General features: G+C 39.9%; 1 protein-coding gene across 1 annotated transcript in view; it reads right to left on the bottom strand.

Annotated features, from left to right (window-relative positions):
• Positions 1 to 1859: 1859 nt before the first annotated feature.
• Positions 1860 to 25344, bottom strand: part of LOC306847635 (RNA cytosine-C(5)-methyltransferase NSUN2-like) — a 38303-nt gene continuing 14818 nt past the window's right edge. The window contains exons 11-19 of the mRNA XM_079381693.1: positions 23486 to 23616; positions 23168 to 23264; positions 17915 to 18123; positions 16608 to 16700; positions 15986 to 16121; positions 9824 to 9904; positions 8956 to 9094; positions 7005 to 7044; positions 1860 to 4563 (exon numbers count right to left, since the gene is read on the bottom strand). Coding sequence (XP_079237819.1) covers positions 4314 to 4563; positions 7005 to 7044; positions 8956 to 9094; positions 9824 to 9904; positions 15986 to 16121; positions 16608 to 16700; positions 17915 to 18123; positions 23168 to 23264; positions 23486 to 23616 — 1176 coding nt within the window. The 3' untranslated portion in view covers positions 1860 to 4313. The remainder of the gene's footprint in view (positions 4564 to 7004; positions 7045 to 8955; positions 9095 to 9823; positions 9905 to 15985; positions 16122 to 16607; positions 16701 to 17914; positions 18124 to 23167; positions 23265 to 23485; positions 23617 to 25344) is intronic.

Below are 25344 nucleotides of genomic sequence, written 5' to 3'. Positions count from 1 at the left end.
CAGCGGTTTAGACATTAATGGCTGTGTGTTAAGTTATTTTTAGGGGACAGCAAACTTACACTGTTATACAAGCTGTACACTCACTACTTTACATTGTAGCAAAGTGTCATTTCTTCAGTGTTGTCGCATGAAAAGATAAAATATTTACAAAAATTTGAGGGGTATACTCACTTCTACGAGATACTGTATATGCGAGACAGTAGAATTGATTAATTTATTTAGATGAATGTGTGGGAACTGCATCAAAATGCCAAGCAAAACTGAAAATCTATGCTGCAAAGAAGTACGACAGGTTTACCCTTACAGTGCAGAGTACAGCGTCTTCTCGACATGATGCTATCCACAGGAATCCACTACCGTGTTTGAAGGAGGGAGGGGGGGGGTCAAGTTTTCCCGTGTCTGCGCACGCAACAAGTGGGCGGGCAATATGCTAACGATTCATGTTGACGTCAACATGAAACGGCTTGGGATTCGTTTTAAAAACGTCTCGTTTAAATGACTCCGAGTCCATTCTTTCTTTTAAGAGACAATAACTTTATACACGGTGCACTTTCAGATTTAAAGAGTTAAAGCATTAATTGAAGGCATAAGCCAGGACTCTTCACCTCCATTCCTGGATGGCCAGTTACCTGTGGATTTAAATCCAATCCCAGTTTAACCCACCTGCCTGTAATTTGCAAGTAATTCAGAACACATTAATTAGCTTGTTCAGGTGCGTTTGGTTAGGGTTAGAATAGGGCTGTAGTCAAGTCCACCTTTGTCGAGTCCAAGACCAGGACTACCGAGTCCGAGTCAAGACCGAGTCCAAAGAGGTTCGAGTCCAAGTCAAATCCAAGTCCAAATGAGATGGTCAAAACAGAGAAAGAAAATAAAAGCATCTTCTTCAAAACCACATACTTAACTATTGATAATTTATGTGACATGAGAGACAACATATCTTCTATTCTAAGATAATCATTTTGCATTATTATTTGTAATGATCTAAAAGCATGCGCAGCAACACTGTAGGATCAAATTAGGCTATTTTATTTACTTTAGGTTTAGCAGTTTCACTTAAGTCACATAAGCTGAAGTGCAACTTCACATTTTCAGCATTTTTATTATAGTGTAACAATCACATTCTGGGCTGCCAATGGAAAATATTACAAAGAACAAGCAACATAAGTCTAAAAAATAAATTAACGTTCTCATTCTTGAACTTGTTACTTGTTCTAAAGCAGGGTGTCCTGCAGAGTTTAGCTCCAACTTGCCTCAAAACACCTGCCTGAAAGTTTCTAGTACGCTTAGATTAGCTGTTTCAGGTGTGTTTGATAAGGGTTGGAGCTGAATTCTGCAGGACACCAGCCCTCCAGGACCAAGTTGTGAGACCCCTGTCCTAAAGAAAACATAGTACAATGTAACACTCCCAAGCAAGGCTGTGTAGCATATAAACACCTTCAGCTCTGTGTTTCTGTGTGTGGCCGCGCAGGCATTTGTTTGCCGTTTACCTTAGGCCATATAATATAGGTGCAATATCCCCCGGGGATGGGGGGATATAGACAGTATTACAGGTGTTAAGCTGAGGCCATTTTTAATAGTAGAAATCAAAATCATTTAGTTCAATTAGAGAACAGACAATTAAAGATTGAAAAATTTAAGAAACTAAAAATTGGAAGGTTTTTTTATTTGTTTCTAGGCTGGACGAGATATATATATATATATATATATATATATATATATATATATATATATATATATATATATATATATATATATATATATATATATATATATATATATATATATATAGAATATTTGACCAATTCTCGATTTTGTACAATTATAACTAGTCATATTTTCAAGTTAACTACAACATGATTCAAGCAACTCTTTTCTTTATTAAACCTCGAGTTAATGAAAATTCTATTCTAAGTGCACCACACACATGTTGTCATCATCACGTAAATGTTAAACAAATCACTAAATATCTTTGCTGAAAACATGCATGAACTACAACTACATCTTGTACAAACTTTTCTTATGCATATTATATGTTCAGAAATAATACAAGAGAAATGCTTAAATTCAATTCAAATTCAAAATGACTGAAGGTATAAGACCTAGAGTGCTATTATTAACTATAAATGCTCTGTAAAACAATGAACAGTAGTTTTCAGCCTGTCACCCTGATGCAAACATGAAATATCAGACATACAGTAGTAGTTCTTCACAGGTTTTTTTATTCGATTAGGCTGCTTTTCCATTGTTTTTTCTGTGTAAACATGGACGCGTTTGACTGTTGCACTCGAGTCTCTTGCAGTGTCTCGTGCATGAAACGGCTTTCTAAAAACGCGGCGCTCTGGTTATTAAAAGATGTTTAGCTCCAATCTTCGACTTTACATTTTCATACCCCTAAACATGACGGTAAACAAAACAAACTATAATTGGTTCCTATAAAATGTCACACATCCTTTTGAACGGTCCTTGGCCAATAAAATCGGCTATAAAGTCCAGAACTAATGATGTAAATCTGAAGGTCTGGCTATGTGAGACTAGTACAGGGGTGTCAAACTCCGCTCCTGGAGAGTCAGTGCCAATACACCGGCCTTTCACCTGGCAAAATTAGTTTTTAGGTAATTGTGAAGGCTCTGAATAGCTGCTTCAGGTGTGTTGAATTAAGTTGGAACTGACTGTATAGTACGAATGTAATCCAGAGGTCCTACATTCATTGTTGTCATTAGCTGGGTTTCCATTACAGAGAAGCACAAAACTTTTGCAATATTTTATAAAATGTTGAAAAAAAAAAAAAAAAAAAAAAAAAAAACTACTACTACTACAACTACTGCTAATTGACAGCATTTCAATTAACCCTGTAATGCGACTAAAACATTTATTTCCTCTCGCGGCAAGTCATGGCAACGGAGGTTGGTAGGTTTAAATACTGTATACTAACCATTATTTTTAAATCAAAGGAGGCATATGCGTGTATCTTTAGTGAAGCAGTGTGGAGAGCTGCTTCTGGGATGCTTCCGAAACGTGCCGCGGTGCTGGTATAAACAAGCATTGACAAGCATTGAGTGGGCGATGCACCACAGATAACTGCTTAACACTGCACGCATCTAAGCATTAATGGCAAGGAAAACCCTTTATGCTTGAGAGCAGCCACTTATTCTTGGAGGTTATAGTATATTAAAGAATGATCATGTGACTTTTACGTACACCGGGTGATCTGTAAATGTGAAAAAAAAAAAAAAAATAAAAAAAAGTTTCCTTAGCAGTTTTTCAATATATTCCTTTTTCGAATTACCTGAAAAACCACCTCGTGCGAACGTAAACGTTTTTGAGACATGGGAGCTTTTGTGAAATTGAGGCGTTTCCATTAGGCGTATTTTCAATTTGCACAATTTGAAGGGTAAATGGAAACACGACTATTGTTATGGGACCTACAGCATCAGTTCATCACTTAAATACATCACTTCACTGCCATTCACAAATCCCTTCCTGTGGCCTCATGGGGAAGTGTTCACTGGATTTCATAACTTCAGACAACAGTAGAAGGCCATCAAGGTTCTTTTCACCTACATTTACATTTATGCATTTAGCAGACGCTTTTATCCAAAGCGACTTACATTGCATTCAAGTTACAGTTTTTACATTTTTATCAGCTCTTGCTTTCCCTGGGAATTGAACCCATGACCTTGGCGTTGCTAGCGCCATGCTCTACTATTTGAGCTACAGGAAAACCTACCTACTGTTTTGTGAATACTACAAATTCGAACATACTACTTTCATGTACAGGTTTTTCTCTTACTATACAGCACACTGAAATGTGGGATATATACCACTGAAAATGGTGCCAAACTATACTGAAATATTGACAAATGCAGTTTATTTCAATTATTGTAACAATGAACAAATTGGCATAATGTACTGCGTGTAAATCATGTACAAGCATCTGAGAAAATGAAATGCATTTCAAGACTGAGCTAGTGTGCAGCCTTTAGACACTTAATGCAAAATGAGTAATATATGTAACCATTAAATTTGCCCCTTGATCATCATCATAAAACAAACTATAAAAACATATCCAACAGCAAATGCTTTTAAATCAATTTTTTTTAAAAAGCTCTAATAAAATAAAAATCCTTTGTTTCCCAGATCAGTACTTCAGAGGTTAGCCAACCAGGTGCTTCTGCACAGTGTGCAGTCTGGGGGAAAAACAAAAACACATAGAAGGCCTGGTGGAGCCTTTGGTTTTTTTCCTGACCCATACTAACTGCTTAGATAACGAACTTGTAGGCCCATCACAAGTGCTGCTAACAGGTTCTGTGCCATTAGTGTTGGAAGTCTTCACCTTCCTGTTCTAAGAGATCCGGCTCTTGGCTCAGTCCCTCGGCATCTTCTGTACTTCCTTCTTGGGTTACTGTTGAACCATCGTTCCTCTTGCCCTGTTTGTCACGAAAGACTTCCACCCCCACCATGCGGAGGTAATGAAGACGCTCATTACGTGGGACAAAAGCCCTGATGGAAGTTTTCCCTCTCCAGCCACACAAATCTATAGGGCACTGAGGAGAGTCAAGATCCCTGGAGAGATGAGAAGAAAAATTAAAAGTTGATACAAGAGGGAAAAGAGCCAAAGAATGAGTGACGTAGAGAACAATGAGAGGAGAAAGCAAGACAGAAGAAGGAGAGAGGAAAATGTGCAAATTATTGATCAGCTACAGTGCAGGCAGGGCCAGGAACCGACGTGGAGTGTGACAGGGATGGTGGTCCGGGCCCTTTAAGAGCGCCTGTGATCAGATGGATGGAAAAAGAGAAGGAAAGATAATCAGGCGCGCTGTACTGGAACAGGCCATTATGTTTTCATGTGGGGAGCCAGCAGCACTCTGCCAGAAGAGGAGGACGACATCACAGCGCCACACGCCGCTAATCACAGTGACATCAGAGCTACTCTCGGTTCATGTCACTCACTGTGATGAAACTGCGAAGAACAAGTGTGCGCACGTCAATAAGAGTATGTACTTTGTGGGGGCTCATATTAATGAGAAAATAAACCGACATATTCATAGATTCCCATGATGCCGTGAGGCTAATTTAGACATGTCGTCTAGCACAAAAAGGAATGGAGCAATAATGCTGTGTGGTGAATATTTATCAACCATACGGTTTGTTGTGACTACTGAAAAGGGCTGCTTGAGATTCAGTTTAAAATTCAACATTTTTTGCTAAATTGAGGCAGATTTCCACTATTCCTTGATGCATAACACAAGAACTTGCATGACTGTATCTCAGATTACATGATTGAAAAACTTATTTTTATTATTAATATTTTGCACTAGTATTTTGCAAGTGAGAATTTTGTTCTCTTCACAGCTTTGAATGGAAGCAGTGTCGGAGTCAGTTTTTTAATTGAAATATTTGCCCCCTTGAATTAATTTTCAGTGAAATCCACCCTTTGCCGGGAGTTTGACTGACAGGCAATCTGACCAATCATAACGGCAAATGAGCCATTTTGTTCAAACAAACAAACAAACAAACCAGGCAGGAGTGTAGTAGATTAACTTTGATGGACTTGAACTTGAATTATGTATTGACATCATTGCTCGGTTGAAACAACATGCGTTACATATTTATTCATTGGTCATTCATATTTATTCCTTACAGTAAATGGTAAATATGAAATATTTTTGCAAAGGGTCAGCTAACTTTTGAGGACATGTGAGAATATTTTGTCTAACAGTGCACAGAACAGAATGTTGTACATTTCCTCAGTTTAAATAATTTAATACAACGTCTAGAATAGCTTACATTTATAAAAAACAAACAAAAAACTTTTTAAAAATACCAAAATAAACATCTACAACAATTATCAAAAACAAATGTCTAAAATATGAACTTAATTAACATCTAAATAAAAATCTAAATAACAAATCTAAAATATGAAATTTATCAAAATTTACATCTGAATATCAAAAATAAATTAATATTTAAAATATCAAATCAAACAAACAAATGAATCTACAAAAATATCAAAATAAATAAATAGGTATGTGTGTATTATCACTAAGCCCAGGTTAATTTTCCTGGGTTTAAACCCACACACAACTGATCAGCTAGAGTTCAAACATGAAATCAGCTGCTGCTGTGAGTACTGGGCGTCTCGTGTGTGCATGTGCTGTCAGATGAATATGATGTGCTTGTTACTCACATTTAAAACATAAAAGAGTGATGAACTTGTATTGTGTGCTAAAGCTCAAAGAAAACAAAAGAAAGTCAAAATTGTTGAAGAGTATTGTGGGTGTGTTTGTGTGTGACAGAAAGAGAGGGAGAGAGATAAAAGGACACAGTTTCCAGCTGGATTGACTAGTTTTCTACACAGTAAGGGCCATCAGCGTGAAACATGACTGTCTGGTGGGCCAAACAATGAGCTTTCTGCTGAGAGAGACAATGAAGAGCTATTTATCTGTGAAGAGTGCATCAGTTCGAGCCCTTTAATTATCAGACAAGATGCGTAATGGCTACAAAGCGCTCAATCTCAATTCATTTGTCTCCTGACTGGCTGATGAATGGTGGGAGAGCCCTCCAAAGATACAGAAAACAAAGCTGCCCACAAAAATCTGATTTTGGTTAAAATCCAAGACAGAACTACATTTAGCCTTCGCATATAATGAAATTCTAGAACGAACTGAGATTCTAAGTTGATTAACTTAATATCTTTGCACAACTTTTATATATATATAAAAAAAATTAAAAAAAAATAATTTTAGAACTTTTCCGTAATGTTGTCCGGTTATTTTAGCAACATGCTAATATGAAACCATTGGAATAAATTATTGGTTCCATTTTGTTTTAGAAGTAGCCTACATAGGTAATAGACAACGAGGCAGTTCACTAGGCTTTGGTACAGATGACGGGAAGAACGAGGCATAAACTGGAGACTAGAGCAGATCAAGTCCAAGAGGTTCTTTACTCTACTGTTCAATAAATGTGTGGAAATAATCTGGATTAAGAACATGAGCACTTACTTTGGATCTGGTAGGTATCGTAAAACAATGCTGCCCATTTCTGGAGAAAGAGAGAACAACATGCTTTTCAGATCAAGATTTTGAATACATCAGTGATGTAAAAAAAATAAAAATAATCACATTTGTTGGCTGTAATGTGATGCTGAGCTTCATGAGAGAGAATAAAAACCAAAATTTTTGGTCTAAAGATGTGAATTTGTCACAATGACAGGCAGTTTGACCACATTGACAAGTGCCACAGCAACTACTATAACACCAAGTTAATAAATGACTAATATCTATACACAAACACACATATTCATAGAATATATAGAACTTTTTTATAAATATAAATTTTAAATATAGATGTCAAATGTCAAATATGCAGTATTTATAGTCGGAATAGCAGTAGTACTGAAAATCATGGTGGTGAATAATTTATCCGAGGGGCATGATGTAAATAAATAATAATGGGCAGAGAACTGAGCCCTGTGGAACACCCTGTTCGCGTAAGACAGTGGGTGATATATAGTTATGTATGGTGATATTGCATTGTCTGTCAGATAGTAGGAAAACCAGGTTAATGCAGCTCCTGAGATGCCAATCTCTGAAAGGCATAGGAGTAATAACTTATGACAGACATTATCAAAAGCTGAGCTGAGATCAAGTAATAAGAGTATGGAAAGATTGCAGTCAATAAAGAGGTTATGAATAACCCTTATTAAAGCATTTCAGTACTGTGATGCAAGCGAAAACCTGACTAGAATATATCAAACTGATTGTTGAGAGCTAGAAATGACTGCAGTTACGTGGCAACAACCTTTTCCATGATTTTTGAATTTATATATTTTCTAGGGCTGGTAATTTAGCGTGTTAGATTAATTAATTATGGTGAAAAATAACATTAAAATTAACGCATTTAACGTACTTGCCCCGGCCAGACTTATGTGGGTCATCTGACATTTGGTACAGTTGATTGATGACAAATATACTGAGTGCAACAACTCACTGCATGGAGTGTTGAGAACGTAGTTAGAATGTCCCTAAAATTCAAGATATGGGGCAAAAATGTCCGTTTGAGTTTCATACATCTAGTTATGCAATATCACACGAGCAATAGGCTAAGTGCAATATAACACGAGTGCAAATGTGATACTGGTCTTATACAACAGCTCAGTAAGTAAGAAGAGAATATTGTGTTATTTTAGACAAAATGTTCTCTATTTTTCTCAATTTTGCCAACGAAAATATAAAGACAAAGCAGAACTGTTAGCCTCTGAGCAACACACAGTGGCATTTCATTTCTTAATGAACGCTTTGAACGAATTGGGTGAACCATTTGGCACGCTGGACCATTGGCCATAGGCGTGTTGGATTTGAAGCGGCGCTGCACAGACAGATCAGTGTATAACATTCAAAAGCATAAGGAGCCATCTGCTCTCTATAGCGCTTTCTGTACTTTGGATGTCTTGCACCGATTGGTCTGATGGTGATGATCCGCTTCAAGTCGAACAATCCTAATGATTCAATGGACCATTCATAAAAGAACCATTTACTCACTTTCATGGTCCAAAAGAGTATATGTAATCAATTTTATCAAACAAAATATTTGTTGCTGAAGCTACTTTTTGTAATGTCTGCTTGATGCTTTACACAACAATGACTTTAAATTACCTTTTGGGAATAATTTCCCAGCCAGATTAATTAGATAAATTTTAATTGCTTACCAGCCCTAATATTTTCTATAAAGATTTACATGAGATTTACACATTTTATCTGTTTTATAAATTGTTACATATTAAAAATTCACTCTAACGTGCTTGCATGTATAATGATTTCTTTAAGGTTCACTCAACTTTTTACCATTCAAAACTGCAAAAATTAATCTATACATTTTAACATGACGAAGATTTCAAAGAGTTCATGGGCTAAAAACACAAGTGGCATTAGCAGGACTCTGAATGGCACTGACCAAGTTTCTTGGCCTGATTGTGAGCATCATCTCCAAGCTTGCTGAGGAAGGGGTTCTCCTGCGTGAGGAGCACCTTCACGTCCTCCACGCTGATGTTGATGATTCGGGCTCTGATGTAGGGGCACAACGTGTAAATACCCTGAAGACAGACAGCAGCATAGAGTCAAGGACTCTATCTTCTCTTTCACACACACAAACAAAAACACACACATAGCCTTTCCTGCTCTGAGAAAAGGATGTAACCACAGGATGATTAAGTCTAGTGCAAAAATGCATTCCCCTTTGCCATTAACTCAGCCTTGGAAAGCAGCAGACACACTTTAATTATTTCTTTGTCTATAGGAAGAATAAATACACATACACAAAATTCGCAGAACAGATCTTCCTCTAGTTAAAAATCAATAGACTGTAGTGGAAAATGGTAATGGAAGTTCCCTCTAGAACAGACAGGAAGGCAAACTGAGGTTATTAACGGCACATTGAGATTAACTTGTTTCCCTATAGACCACGAAACCTAGTTTTTGAGCAAAAAAAACATCTGAGACAACTGAGATATCAGAGTGTTGCTTTAATTATAGACTGATTACTGCGGTACAACTTAATATCCAAAGCCTTTCTGGTTAAAACTGCATGTGAAATCATACCATTATATCTTGCAGAGATATCTTTGGGATTAGACTGCTGCTTTTCAACTTAAAGATATTTTAATATGATTTTTAAATAATGAAAACACATCTACACAACACTATCTTTATTCTAGAGGTGAGTGTCCAGTATTCATTTAGGATTCATCCATTTTGGATGCATGTGGATACACAAGTGATTCATGAAACGTTTACAACAAACAGTTTTTTTTACATACACCCACCTCCTGAGCCAGTCTGAAAGCACAACCAAACTGTTCTCCATCAGTATTTCTGGACCAGACCTTCACGCCCGTGTTTATAACCTGCAGAAAGACAGAGAACCTGGTCATGAAGAACTCATCTACAACAGTGCTTTGCTTCTCAATTAATATAGACCTTTATCACAGTCCACATGTCGTCACATCCAGCTCCGATTCGTAGCGTAAAGGAATTTCCGCTTGCTTTGTCAATGGACAGACGCCAGTTTTGTGAAGAAAATTAAACTAAATTTAGTTTAGTTGAACATTGACGCAATATACATCAATGTTAAAACTGCGTATTTATACCGATTCCATACCTTAATTTTAATGTGTAGCATTAGCCTGAGTAACACGACTGTCAGCGCTGCCAGTCGATTAATGAAGAGCACGCAGCTCAAGTTACTGCCAGAGGAATACTCGGACTGATTGAATATTATTTTGTTTATTTTTGAATTATATTTATTGTGATTAACCTCCCGCTCTTGTTCACAGTATAATGATATACTCCGGTCCGACATTTTTTTTCCCTCAATGTACACACAGCACCCCATATTGACAGAAAAACACAGAATTGTTGACATTTTTGCAGATTTATTAAAAAAGAAAAACTGAAATATCACATGGTCCTAAGTATTCAGACCCTTTGCTGTGACACTCATATATTTAACTCAGGTGCTGTACATTTCTTCGGATCATCCTTGAGATGGTTCTACACCTTCATTTGAGTCCAGCTGTGTTTGATTATACTGACTGGACTTGATTAGGAAAGCCACACACCTGTCTATATAAGACCTTACAGCTCACAGTGCATGTCAGAGCAAATAATAATAATAATAATAATAATAATAATAATAATAATAACTTTATTTTTATATAGCGCCTTTAAACAGTTTCTCAAAGCGCTTCACATAATAAAACAAAACAAATAAAAGTACAACACACAAAAGACAACTAATTAAAAACAGACTAAGATATCATTTAAAATCAAAACAGTCAAGAAAAAGCTAACCTAAAAAAATGAGTTTTTAAATAAGACTTAAAAATGCTTAAATTCTGAGCATCTCTAATTTGTAGAGGGAGTACATTCCAAAGCCTGGGAGCATAGGAAGAAAAAGCCCTGTCCCCTACAGAGCGCATCCGTGTCTGAGGAACTACCAATAAACCAGCTTGTGAAGATCGTAAATGACGCTTAGGTGTATATAAAGTATATATATACATATATTGAGGGGCCAGACCATGCAGTGCCTTATATGTGAGCATAAGAATTTTAAAATCAACTCTAAACCTGACCGGGAGCCAATGCAAAGACTTGAGAATTGGTGTAATATGCTCATTTTTTCTGGCACCAGTCAGGATCCTAGCAGCGGAGTTTTGCACATATTGCAATTTATTAAGTGTGGTTTTAGGAACCCCAGCAAGAAGTGCATTACAGTAGTCAATGCGAGAAAAAACTAGGGTGTTTATAAGCCTTTCAGTCACAGGAAGGGATAGCATAGAACGGAGTCTCGCAATATTTCTGAGATGAAAAAAAGAGTTTTTGACAATATACTGCACGTGATAGTCAAAAGATAAACTCGAGTCAAATATTACTCCTAAATTTTTTAATTTAGGCTGTGACTCCAAAACAGAACCATCGATGTTTAAAATTATTGAACCAGTTTTACGAAGCTGATAAGAAGTGCCAATAAGCAGGACCTCAGTCTTATCATTGTTTAGACAGAGGAAATTTTCAGACATCCATATTTTTATCTCAGAAATACAATGTGTTAAGAAAGGTACGTCCAAATTTTGACCAGGCCTAGAATGAATATAAATCTGAGTGTCGTCTGCATAAAAATGATAGTTAAGCCCAAGTGATCTTAAAAGCAGACCGAGTGGAAATATGTAAATGCTAAAAAGTAAAAGGGCCTAAAATTGAACCTTGAGGAACACCCGTGCGGACAGAGCCCATCTCAGACCTTGAACCATTCATATAAACAAACTGTTGACGATCAGTGAGGTAAGATCTAAACCAAGTTAAAACAGTCTCAGAAACACCAAAGACAGTTTCCAGACGTTTAAGTAAAACAATATGATTAACAGTATCGAAGGCGGCACTAAGATCAAGAAGAATAAGAATGGAGAGAGAGCCAGAATCTGAGGCTATTAGCAGATCATTAGTGACCTTGACCAAAGCTGTCTCAGTACTATGAAATTTTCGGAAGCCAGACTGAAGGGGTTCAAAAAGATTATTTACTATGAGATGATTGTGGAGCTGCAAAGCAACAACACGTTCTAAAACTTTAGCAAGAAATGGAAGGTTTGATATAGGACGGTAATTATTCAAGTTATCCAAGTCAGCATTATGGTTCTTTGGAACAGGTGTTAAAGCAGCAGTTTTCAATGCTGCTGGTACAACACCAGTACACAGAGAATCATTAACAATGCTGAGAACAGCTGGACACAAAGAGTCAAAACAAGACTTAAATAAGCTTGTAGGGAGGGGATCAAGAACGCAAGTGGTAGCTTTCATACCTGATACCTCCCTAATAAGCAATTCAGAGTCAATTTGAGAAAAAGTTGTGAACAATGTGCCATGAAAGCAAGACGAGGAAACTGTAGAAGATGGAACAGGTACAACTTGGATAAGTTTGTAAACGTTGTCAATTTTGGAACTGAAAAAATTAAGAAAATCATTACACAATTTATTTGATACAGGTAGAGAAATACCATCATTAACTTTGAGAAGTCTGTTAATAGTATGGAAAAGATGCCTGGGATTACTTTGATTATTATCTATAATCTGAGAAAAATAAACAGATCTGGCAGACTCAATTTCAGTTCTATATTCCCCCAAGTGGTCTTTCCAAGCTTGATAAAATACATTCAGACCTGAGACACGCCACCTGCGCTCCAATTTACGACAAGCAACTTTCTTAGAGCGCAGGTCGTCATTATACCAAGGGGCGGAACGAGCAAAAGAAACACAGCGAGACTTGAGGGGAGCAAAATAATCCAAATTAGAAGCAAGAACAGTATTCAACTGCAGGATCTTATCTTCAAGAACAGCTGATGGAAAAACACTAAGAGAGGAAACAACAGTGTCAGCAAAATCAGATGAGTTAATTGATTTCCATTTACGGAAATTAACAGTGTGTGATAAAGTAGTACAAGAGAGAGACATATCCAGATTAAAAAAGATTGCAAAGTGATCAGAAAGACCAATGTCCACAGAAGACAGCTGTGAAACAATTTCATCAGTTGCAATCACAAGGTCTAATGTGTGACCTTTGTTGTGTGTCGGGCCGCTAACAAGCTGTTTAAGATTAAAACAGTCCAACAAAAATAGAAAATTCTTTGTCAACATACAGTCATTTTGGTCAATGTGAATGTTAAAATCCCCCAAAATAAGGATGTTCTTGAATTTAAAACACAGTATGGACAACAAATCAGCAAACTCAGACATAAAAGCTTCATTTGGCTTTGGTGGTCGATAAACAGTAGCAATGGTAATTGCTTTAGGGGCAGAAATGCTCAGAACAAGGCATTCAAATGATGTGAACTGTGGTACGCGCACAGCGCTGATGTTGAATTGCAGATTATAAACCACAATAATTCCCCCACCTCTACCAGTAAGGCGCGGGAGGTCAAACAGTCCATACCCCTCAGGAGTAATCTGGTTAAAGAGGAGGCCATCATTTTGTTTATGCCATGTTTCAGTTAAAAACAAAAGGTCCAGTTTTCGATCTGCTATGATGTCCGACAGAAGCAGAGCTTTGTTGTTTACTGAGCGCGCATTAAACAGCGCGACATTTACACGGCTCTGGCGCACCACAGAAGGTAACTTCGAACGAACAAGTGAAGATAAGTTGCTGAGGACCGCACCAGTATAAGACGCTCGTTTAGTCTGTCGCCGACTTACAGGAACGCAGATGTTGTTAGATGTGGAAAGGCAATAACTGCGTCCTAGACTCCGATGTAAGTACCGTCTTTGTCTCAACAAGCCAGCATTACGACAGAGTTCATAAGCGTCTTTTTGTAAACGGTAGTTCTGTTTTAAGTTGAGCAGCTGTTTTGCAGTATACCTTAAAGCCATGCTCTGTGAGTCCAGGACTTCAACAATCCCAATGCTGCGAAAATTCCCAATAAGACCACAGGGAAAGCTCCTCCGATTTGGCTCCAAAGTCCTCCAGAGAACGGAGGCAGATAAAAACAATAATCCAAGGAATATGGAGTAGTCCCGCAACATTGCGAAATGCCGCAGATTTTAAAACTGCGTTAATATAAAAACACAAAACAAACGGTATAAGGAGCGGCAGCCAAAAACGCGCCAGCGTTCCCAATCAAACCGGAAATCGAAGCAAGCAATTTAATCTGTGAAAGCATGTAGAGACTGAAGCAATGACCTCATGACCAAATGAGAATCATGAGGTCAAAGGAACTGCTTGAAGAGCTCAGAGACAGAATTGTGGCAAGGCACAGATCTGGCCAAGGTTACAAAAAAAAATTCTGCTGCACTTAAGGTTCCTAAGAGCACAGTGGCCTCCATAATCCTTAAATGGATGACCTTTTGGACGACCGGAACCCTTCTTAGAGCTGGCCGTCCGGCCAAACTGAGCTATCGGGGGAGAAGAGCCTTGGTGAGAAAGGTAAAGAAGAACCCAAAGATCACTGTGGCTGAGCTCCAGAGATGCAGTCGGGAGATGGGAGAAAGTTGTAGAAAGTCAACCATCACTGCAGCCCTCCACCAGTCGGGGCGATATGGCAGAGTGGCCCAACGGAAGCCTCTCCTCAGTGCAAGACACAAAAAAACACCTGAAGGACCACAAGATGGTGAGAAATAACATTCTCTGGTCTGATGAGACCAAGATAGAACTTTCTGGCCTTAATTCGAAGCGGTATGTGTGGAGAAAACCAGGCACTGCTCATCACCTGTCCAATACAGTCCCAACAGTGAAGCATGGTGGTGGCAGCATCATGCTGTGGGGGTGCTTTTCAGCTGCAGGGACAGGACGACTGGTTGCAATCGAGGGAAAGATGAATGCGGCCAAGTACAGGGATATCCTGGACGAAAACCTTCTCCAGAGTGCTCAGGACCTCAGACTGGGCCGAAGGTTTACCTTCCAACAAGACAATGACCCTAAGCACACAGCTAAAATAAAGAAGGAGTGGCTTCACAACAACTCCGTGACTGTTCTTGAATGGCCCAGCCAGAGCCCTGACTAAAACCCAATTGAGCATCTCTGGAGAGACCTAAAAATGGCTGTTCACCAACGTTTACCATCCAACCTGACAGAACTGGTGAGGATCTGCAAGGAGAAATGGCAGAGGATCCCCAAATCCAGGTGTGAAAAACTTGTTGCATCTTTCCCAAAAAGACTCATGGCTGCATTAGATCAAAAGGGTGCTTCTACTAAATACTGAGCAAAGGGTCTGAATACTTAGGACCATGTGATATTTCAGTTTTTCTTTTTTAATAAATCTGCAAAAATGTCAACAATTCTGTGTTTTTCTGTCAATATGGGGTGCTGTGTGTACATTAATGAGGAAAAAAAATGAACTTAAATGATTTTAGCAAATAATAATAATAATAGCATTTATATAGCGCTTTTCTGCTTCTCTAAGCACTCAAAGCGCTCTACATTGTGAGGAGTGGTACAGAAAGTATTCAGACCCCCTTAAATTTTTCACTCTTTGTTATATTGCAGCCATTTGCTAAAATATACACATATATACACACATACATACATACATACACACACACACACACACACACAATTATAATATAATTATATAAAAACAAAAATTGTGTTTAATGATCTTGATGTTCTTGGAAAAAAAAAAAAAAAAAAGTTATAACAGTTCTGCATTACTACCCAAATAACATTACAGCATGTTAATTGCTCAGAACACAAATAATACAACAAAGGACGGGGTGTGTGAGTGTTTACAGTGTGCTTCTTTGTAATGCAACTCCAGTGATGTCTGTTTACATTATCAGCAGATGGCTGTTTCATACTTGATGAATGTGAAGGCACTAGAGCACAGATAAGATGAGATCATAGCGAGGCTGCTGTCCCCATCTGCCTGTACGCCATCTTCAATCACTGCTAGCACTGATAAAGGGCCATCAGAGAGTGTGTGTGTGTGTGTGTGCGCTCTTGCCTTCATTCTCTCGCTGTTGTTGAGCAGAACATTTCGGAGCTCCTTGGACACCATGTACAGGTGCCTCTTCTTCCCTTCGTGGGTGCGAGTCAATACGTCCAGCTTGGGGAAATCTGGAGACAGGTTGTAGAAAGCTCTGCAGCAGACAAAGAAATATCACAGCATAAAACAAATGATGGTTAGACAGAAAAAAAAAAACGCACATATGCGCACAGCGCTGAACACGCTGCGACATATGGAGCAGAGGCGTTGTCTCCAACAAGTCAAAATGGTGGGTTGCCAGCACTGTGGCAACCTGCGTGAGAAACTAAATAACATTCATCACAAACAAAAGATGAGAGTCACAGTGACTGAACGATAATGATCATATCATCCATTCATCTGATTGGTCACATAGGAAGTATAGTGTTATAACAGATAAATTCTCATATTTTTACACAAACAAAGGCCCCAGCCCACTCAAAGCGTATATATTCAGACATGACAAACACACACTGGGATCAGAAAAATACTGCTAAAAAAAATAATAATAATAATACACAAGCAAGATATGAGCGCGTTTGTAAAAACACTATTTGTATTGAGCAGCGAGGCTTTGTAAATGGAGAGGAGAGGCACTCACTGGATGGGAGGGAAGATGGGGTCATCCTCTGTCAAAAACACAAAAGGATCCTCTTTGAAGCCAAAGAGTTTCATCTTTTTTGGAGGAGGGGGGCTGGAACAAACAGAGCACTTCGTGTCAATGTGGAGCACAGTAACTGAAGAAAAACTGCAGTAACACACAGTCCATCAGGGGGCACTGAAATCAACACCACAAGTGACGCCTGAAAGCCAATGGGTTTGAAATTGAATTCTTTCTAACCGAATTCTTAAAGAATACTGCACAGTTGCTGTATGCTGTAACTATTATGTGAAACATAATGCAGCAATAAATGGTTCAAACTGTCAAATAATAATACAAGTATAATGTCCATTCAACACTTAAAACACAACATGTGTTTCTTAAATATACTGCTGTTATTTTCACAGAAAGGAGCCATTTAAAGAGCAATTCACGTAGCTTCCAGATGGAAATGTTATTTTGCAATGAATTTAATTATGGCCACGTGTCTAATATCTAACAGTCAAAAAAAACTAACAAAAAAACACTTAAAAGGTTATAAATGGAATTATTACTAACACTACTATTGGCAATCACTAATAAATTAAAATAAATAAAAGTTTATTATTATTATTATTAGAATAAAGTTATGATATAATATGATAATAACCAAAGTATGTTATATAATAAAAACAATCACATACATTAATTATTATCAGTTACTTTTCTATTACTATTTTAATAATAGTTTTATTTTTAAATTAATAATATTAACAGCTATAATGGTTGCTTTAAACTATTCTAATAATAATAATAACATTTATATTTGTTACTTATTCATGTTGTTGCTAGAATATTAACTATTGTTATTGCAATATTATGTAAGATACATTGATTATTATTATTATTATTATTATACATTAACAAGATGATGTTAACAGGACTGTGTTTGAAATGTCTTGAGCAAACATTCTCATCTGGGAACTATGGACATTATCATCCTACCATGATCATGGACACCCTAAAAATGCTACTGATTTTCTTGTCATTGTATTGATTTATTTTAATATTATTTTACCAAGATCTTGTTAATTAAATGTTTAAAATCAACAAAGATACAAATAATAGATCTACTGATTTATAATACTGGTTATTAAAACCCTTATGACTTACAGGCTTTATCATTCATCTTCATCAGCCAAAATATCTTTATTGGCGAGTCCCAAAATCCACAGCACAGAGAGAACAAAAGAATGAACGAACAAACAGCAAAGAGAACAATAGGGTGACTGCTGCGCCCAAATACACACCTGGCTGAAGATACTCACCCACAGACATTATCTTTCTTGACCTCTGAAGGATCAGGGGTATCTGGGACAGACAGGTTTCCCTCTGCAGGGGTCTCACCCTCCACCGCTTCCACAGGGGTGTCAGCGAACGAGCCGTCTGCCGGTGGGATGTCAGCGGGAGACTCCCCCATCTGCAGCTCCTCTGCAGGAGCCGCCTCACTGGAGGAGTTCACCTCCTTACTACGAAGCTACATTCAAAATGAGGACAGAGACAATAGCTATGTTTCCATCCACTATTTTTATGCGCATTTTGGGATAACGCATTAAAAAAAAAAAAAAAAAAACGCTTGATGGAAACACCAAGATGTGCATAAATTCTAAAAATGCACAAACTTGTGCGTTCAACTAGGTAGGATAAATTTCTTATCGGGTAAGAAAACATGCTCATAAACTATGGAAACGTCTCTGGTTACTATCGTAACCTCGGTTCTCAGAGAGCGGGAACGAGACATCACTGAGAAATTCTCCGTTATGGGAACTCCTTCCCTTCAACCTTTCCTGAAGTCCTATTGGCTCACGCCAGTCCAAATGACTGGCCAATTGTCACGAAGCATGCAATCGCATGCAAATACTGGTGAGCTCGAGAGGCAGTATAAAATGCGGTGCCCGCAACACTTACGTCAGAATCCGATACTGAACGTCGCTTAGCTGGTCGAGCAGCGAGCACGGTGAGCACCGTGATTTCTCGTTCCCGCTCTCAGGGAACCGAAGTTACGATAGTAACCGGAGATGTTCCCTCTCGAGCTTTCACGAGACATCACGGAGAAATTCTCCGTTATGGGAACGATATTCAATCCCGCCGTGAGAGAGGCTATGAGCAGCCTGTACCAGTTACACAATCAGCGAAGATAGAATACGCACATCCACAATTTCCACCAACAGCAAGAGGGCTGCGCAGAGTAATTACGGTGCGAGACAGCAACACGCATGAATAGAGGTAGCAAAACATGAATCAGTCACTCACCAACAGCACTTGGGAGGCTAAGGACTGAACGTCCAGCTTGTAAAACCTGGCGAATGTATTCTGAGAAGACCAGCCGGCTGCAAAGCATATATCCTGAATAGACATACCTCTCGACCATGCCAAGGAGGCGACATAGCCCGGTCTCGGCCGGAGAGTGACACTGCAGTCACCGGGTCCGAAGCGAATACAGTCGCTGTCCACAGAAAACGCATGCAAATCCCCTATACGATTAGCCGAAGCGAGGGCAAGAAGAAGTGCAGTTTTGAGAGATCGCTCCATCAAATCAATGGATGCCAAAGGCTCGAATGGTGGTTGTGAAAAAGCTCAACACCACCTCTAAGACCCAGGGTGGGACTGAAGGCGGACGCGGAGGATGCAATCTCCTTGCTCCCTTATGAAAACTCACTACCAGTGCGTGCCTACTGATCGATTGCCCACCCAGCGGGGAACAAAACGAGGCAATAGCTGCCACATAGACTTTCAGTGTTGATGGTAGAGATCCACTATCCAGTCTGCACTGTAGAAAACTCAGAACATCCGACACAGAGCAAGTAGCCGGGTCGATATGAACATCACTGCACCATTTCACAAACACTCCCCATTTCAGAGCATACAAACGCCTCGTAGAGGGTGCCCACGCCTCCGAGAGAGTGTATAGCACACGAGAATGCAGGGCGCTCAGCTCCTCTGATATCCCCGAAGCAGCCATACATTAGAACTCCACAACTCCAGGTTTGGGTGCCACGCCAAGCCGCTCACCTGAGATAGCAGGTCCTTCCTGATGGGGTTCAGCCAGGGTGGTGCCACTAGCAGCTCTATCAAGGTCCGGGAACCAAGGCTTGTTCGGCCAGTTCGGATCGATGAGTATCACCGAAGCCCCCTCCTGCCTGATCTTGCACAACACCAGTGGCAATATCTTGATCAGACGAAATGCATACAGCCTGGCTGCTGGCCAGTGCGATGTTAGAGCGTCCCCTTCCAGCGGGGAGTGAGACAGGGAGAAGAACAGCAGGCACTGCGCATTCTCGCTCGTGGCGAATAGATCCACCTCCGCTCTCCCACAGCGAGTCTAAATAATCAGAACCGACTCGGGGTGCAACCTCCACTCTCCTTGAGGAATCCCCTTCCTCGAAAACATGTCCTCCCGCGGTTCAGGAGACCGTGGATATGTGCTGCTCTGATGGAGAGAAAGTGACGGTCCGCCCATAGCAGGAGATTCGCTGCCTGCTCGTACAGAGCCCTAGACCGTACGCCTCCTTGGTGATTTATGTACGAGACCACAGACATGTTGTCGGTGCGAATCAGAACGTGCCGCTGTTCCAGCTGCGGACGAAAATCCTTTAGAGATTATTGGTACGCTGTGCCCTCAAAGGCAAACCTCAGAAAGCGTATGTGATGCGGTGCTATCTGAATGTGAAAGTATGCGTCCTTTAAACCAGTCCCCGGGACGAATTTGCGCCAGGAACTGTTTCAGGGTTATCATCCTGAAGGGACGCTTGCAAAGCGCTCTGTTTATGGGCCTGAGATCTAGAATTGGGCAGAGTGTCCCCTGTCCCTTTTGAGTACCACGAAATAGCGGCCGTAGAAACCGCTCTACAGCTCGCTCGGCGGGACTCCCTCTACCGCTCCTTTCGTGAGCAGACCGCATACCTTGTCTCAGAACCGGGGCATTTCGAGGCAATGTTAGAGCCTGTACCACGTCATTGAAACAGGGTTTTGAATTGAAGAGTATATCTGCACTCTAATCACACCGAGTAGCCAATGCGAGATTCCTGGAATAACTTCCCACGCGCTCAGGAACTGACATAGCGGCTTGGCCGTTGGATGCGCCGGCGAGTGATGCGCGACTATAACCTGTGTGGGTGGCAGCTCTGCACTGCTCTGAGGTGGAGCAAGCGGTGCTGCATTGACTGAGTGAGGAAAGAGCTATTTTTGTGAGAATGTATGCAATTTTATTGAATGAACATCCAACACACAAACATTTAAAACACAAACTTTTGGCACTTGGGAGCTGGGCCGCTCGCGCACTCTCCTCCTCTCTTCAGACCATCAGGACGACGGCTTAGCAGCCAGGTGCCGACGAGGACCTGGATCTCGCCATCTGCTGCTGGAAAGCGTGCCTCGGCATGACATGACTCATGGCTTTGGCGCGCTTTTGAGCCTCCGCGAAGCACTCAATAATGGACTCCACAGCGTCACCAAAGAGGCCATAAGGAGTCACAGGAGCATTCAGCAGCACCTTACGGTCAGCATCCTTGAAGTCAGCCAGGTTTAGCCATAGGTGCCTCTGAAGGACGCCCATAAAACCCACAGCCTGGGCCGCTCGCTTCGTCGCCATCTGCACGAAGTCCGTCGCCGTGCGCAAATCCTTAACAGCCTCCGCAGTGAGAGCTCCGCCCTCCACCGCCTGCAGGAGCTTCGCCTGAAAAACCTGCAGCACCGCCATGGCGTGCAGCGCGGAAGCTGCCTCACCATGAGAGGCATACACTTTATTAGTGAGGTGGGCGGTGGTTCTGCATGGCTTCGAGGGAAGGCTGATGTCCGAGCCTAGGGTCTTGGCTGCTGCAGGACACAGGTGCGCAGCGATGGTCTCCTCGAAGGAGGGAGAGTGCACGTACCCGTGGGCCTCCGCCCCATCCACGTGGGAAAAGATGGCCTGTGTGGGAGAGTGAACGCGCACCGATTGGGGCCCAGACCACGTTTTCATCAGCTGCTCGTGTAAGTCGGGGAAGAGGGGACCGACGGCCAGGAGTCAGCTTTCCATGTGGACCTGAAATACCAGGAGTCGAGCTTACTCCTGGTAGGCCCTTCTGGAGGACTCCAGGTAAGCTCCAATTCCTGGACAGCCTTCGACAGAACCCTCATGAGCTCCTCTTGGAGGTCTCGGGGCCCCGAGCTGTTCGTCTGATCAGGCTCCGATCCCGCCCAATCCTCCCTCTCCGAGGCCGAAATGGACATTGAGTCATCCCCCTCCTCCAGGCCAAAGGACACAAACTCCTCGATTTTGGAAGGAGGGCGCAAGCAGCGGAAGGAAACTGGTTATACGTGGTCTGCGGTTGCGAGGCCGGTTGGATGTACTGTCAAATTCTCTGAAACGCCTTTGGAGACGGCTTATGGTAATGGAAACTAACATTCAATTCACGGGCAACAGCTCTGGTGGACATTCCTGCAGTCAGCATCCCAATTGCACGCTCCCTCAAAACTTGCAACATCTGTGGCATTGTGCTGTGTGATAAAACTGCACATTTTAGAGTGGCCTTTTATTGTGGCCAGCCTAAGGCACACCTGTGCAATAATCATGCTGTCTAATCAGTATCTTGATATGCCACACCTGTGAGGTGGATCGATTTTCTCGGCAAAGAAGTGCTCACTAATAAAGATCTAGACAGATTTGTGAACAATATTTGAGAGAAATAGGCCTTTTGTGTACATAGAAAAAGTCTTAGATCTTTGAGTTCAGCTTATGAAAAATGGGGGAAAAACAAAAGTGTTGCATTTATAATTTTGTTCAGTGTATGTGTACTGTGTTTATTTACTATGTATATATAAATACACACATTCAGTATATATTTTGAAATTATTTACATTCATAGTAATATTTTATATTGTATATAAATATATTTAATATATAAACAATTTTTCTTAAATATATACATGCATATGTTTGTATTAATATATACACATAATAAACATACACAGTACACACTTGTATATTATGTAAACAAAAACTTTTATTTTGGATGCGATTAATCGTTTGACAACAGTAATGAAACCCTTTTACTGAATAAATTCCTTAATGCACATCAAAAAAGACATGTGACTTTGTGATGGGACAGCATAACTGGACCGTTCTAAAATGCTTAACTCCCAAAACTGCGTTTCCAAACAGCAGGCACCGAAAATAAGACAACATGACCACGTTTCGTCTGTGCGCTCTGAAGCTCATAGTTTATTGCATAAAAAAACTGCAGCAAATTTTTTCTTTGTGATATTTAGCACAAGTTAATCAGGAAGTGACGATTTTGTTCTCTTCAACTCACTGGATGGAAACAGTGCTTTATTTGTAAATGTTTTATGCAATATTCCAGTTTTGCGCATGTTTCATTTGTAACTTTGGATGGAAACATAGCTATAGGTACACATGCTAGCAAAGAGGGTGGATTCATCCAAGAAAACAGCTTTGTTAGTTAAAATGACAAAAAGATACCATAAATGTACTCTCATACAACTTCAATGCTCTGTTTGCATATATTTTATGTTTCTATTACCTTTGGGTAACGGCGGTTCCATGGCATAGGCGCCTTCTTTACCAACACAGCCACAAAAAACCCACCGGTGTTCTGGTGATGGGGCAATATTCTGATACTGAAAACACAAGCCAAATGTACCATAATGACTAGAGATAAATCAGAGTAAATTAGGATCTCACACACAGTTTACATGTTTTTATTGCTTCACTTTTACTGTGGTTGTATACTACCATCTGGAGGAGAGTTCTGGAACAACACAAGCATGTTTTTTTTGTGTGTGATTAAAAGCTGTTAGTTTCTGTTATAGACGGAAGTATATGATCAAAACTAACTCACCATCTCTCCAGCTTCATATTGGCCAACTTTTCTGGGTCTGTTGGTGGAAACATGGTGGGTCTGATCTGAGTGTGTCGACTTGTTGGCACCTCTGACCAATCAGAGAACCACTTACCCTCTTTAGTCATTACCTTTAAAAGAGCAAATAGCTAGATTACACTACCTTTTTTGTAAAGATATTAATTATTTAATTCAGCAAGGATGCATTAAACTGATCAAAAGCGACAGAAAAGACATTTCCACAAAGCTGTTTGCAATGCGCTCTACCATCACTTAACTTCATGAGTATAAAACTCCTAACACATTAAAATCTGTCTTTCTGCATTGCAAATAACATTTGATTTCACATCTTAGAAACATCTTTCTTGTGGGCAAGCTTTAGTCTTAACATTGCATAAACCAACTTTCTCTTACAGAGAAAGACGGTTTTCAGCATATGTGGGCTTGCATTCTCTTCATTTGCTTAGTTGCACTAACAGTGTTACTGTTCACAGAAGCAATAAACTAAGTTTCTTGTGCTTAGACGGTCTAACAAATTCATAATCTCTTATTTTGGTGCTTTAATCAATTACTTAGTACATAAGACCATGATCTGCACTCACAAAATAGTCTTCTCTTTAGTGTTTATTTTATATTAAATCACCAATAGGATAAAACAAATGTTTCAGTTCAAGGCCTCCTTTAGTGTGTTGAAGAAGCAGAGCACACACTGAAGGCGGTATTGAGCTGAAACGTTTGGGTTTTCAACATGAAGATGAAGGACATTTTTCTTGAGCAGGAAATGTATATAGCCGGTTAATTATCAACTATCAAGTGAAACTACTTTGTTTGGGCTTCCAAAAGAGGACACAACTAGAAATCAGTGGTTAAGTAGGCCTAGGACCTCAATGGCCTAGGACCTAAATGCATTGCAGATATGCTCACTGAATATAAACCTAACAGACCACTCAGATCATTAGGATCAAGTCAGTTAGAAAACACAACAAGGGGAGTCCGCATATATATATATATATATATATATATATAAGAAAAAATCTTTAAAAACGTCAGTAGCAAAAATAAAAACATTACCAGCAAATGATGCACAAACAAATGAGACTATTTGGGGTAAATTTGGATTATGTAGGGGGTAGGGATGCTCCGATCAGGATTTTTGCAGCCGATACAGAGTACCGATTTCTTGTCATGGTAATCGGCCGATACCGATGCCGATTCTGATGTTTCAAGCTTTATATAACATATGTAATAATGTTATATAAATAATAAAAAAAAATATTCCTTATACATTGAATTTTAATATTCCTTTAAAATGGTGTTTATGCATAACGTGTATCAGGATACTCAATACAAGACAAAAATAAATGCAAACAAAATGTTTCTGATGCAACCCAAGGCAGAGATTGGCTAGGACTCGAGTCGCATGTTTATAGCCTTCAGACTTGACTTGACCTGAAATGACTCCAGACTTTACTCGACTCGAGGAAAAGGACTTGTGAATATTTAAAAGCAACTCGAGTCTTTTATCCTTAAATACTTATATAACTGATTTTCAAAGGGCGGACCTCATCCGCACCCCGGCATCCATCCGGACCGCGAGCCGTAACAGCAGCACCATTTTAAGTGAGCAGCATGTCAACAGCGGAGAGATTCACATAACAAGCGCTCAGGGTCGTTTATGGTAAATATATTTCTGCGCTATATACTCTAGTATTTTTATCTAAAGCTAAACTCTTTATTCGAGCCCTTTCAACTCCGTGCGCTTTCTCTCTCTCTCCGGACGTGCGTCGGCACCAAGTTCAAGAGCTGCCGCAGTTATTTTAACAACAACAGACATGGCGAGAGGCAAAATTATAGATTAC

Source organism: Barbus barbus, assembly GCF_936440315.1.
Source record: "Barbus barbus genome assembly, chromosome: 27".
NCBI lineage: Eukaryota > Metazoa > Chordata > Actinopteri > Cypriniformes > Cyprinidae > Barbus > Barbus barbus.
This window is presented reverse-complemented; position numbering and strand designations above follow the sequence as displayed.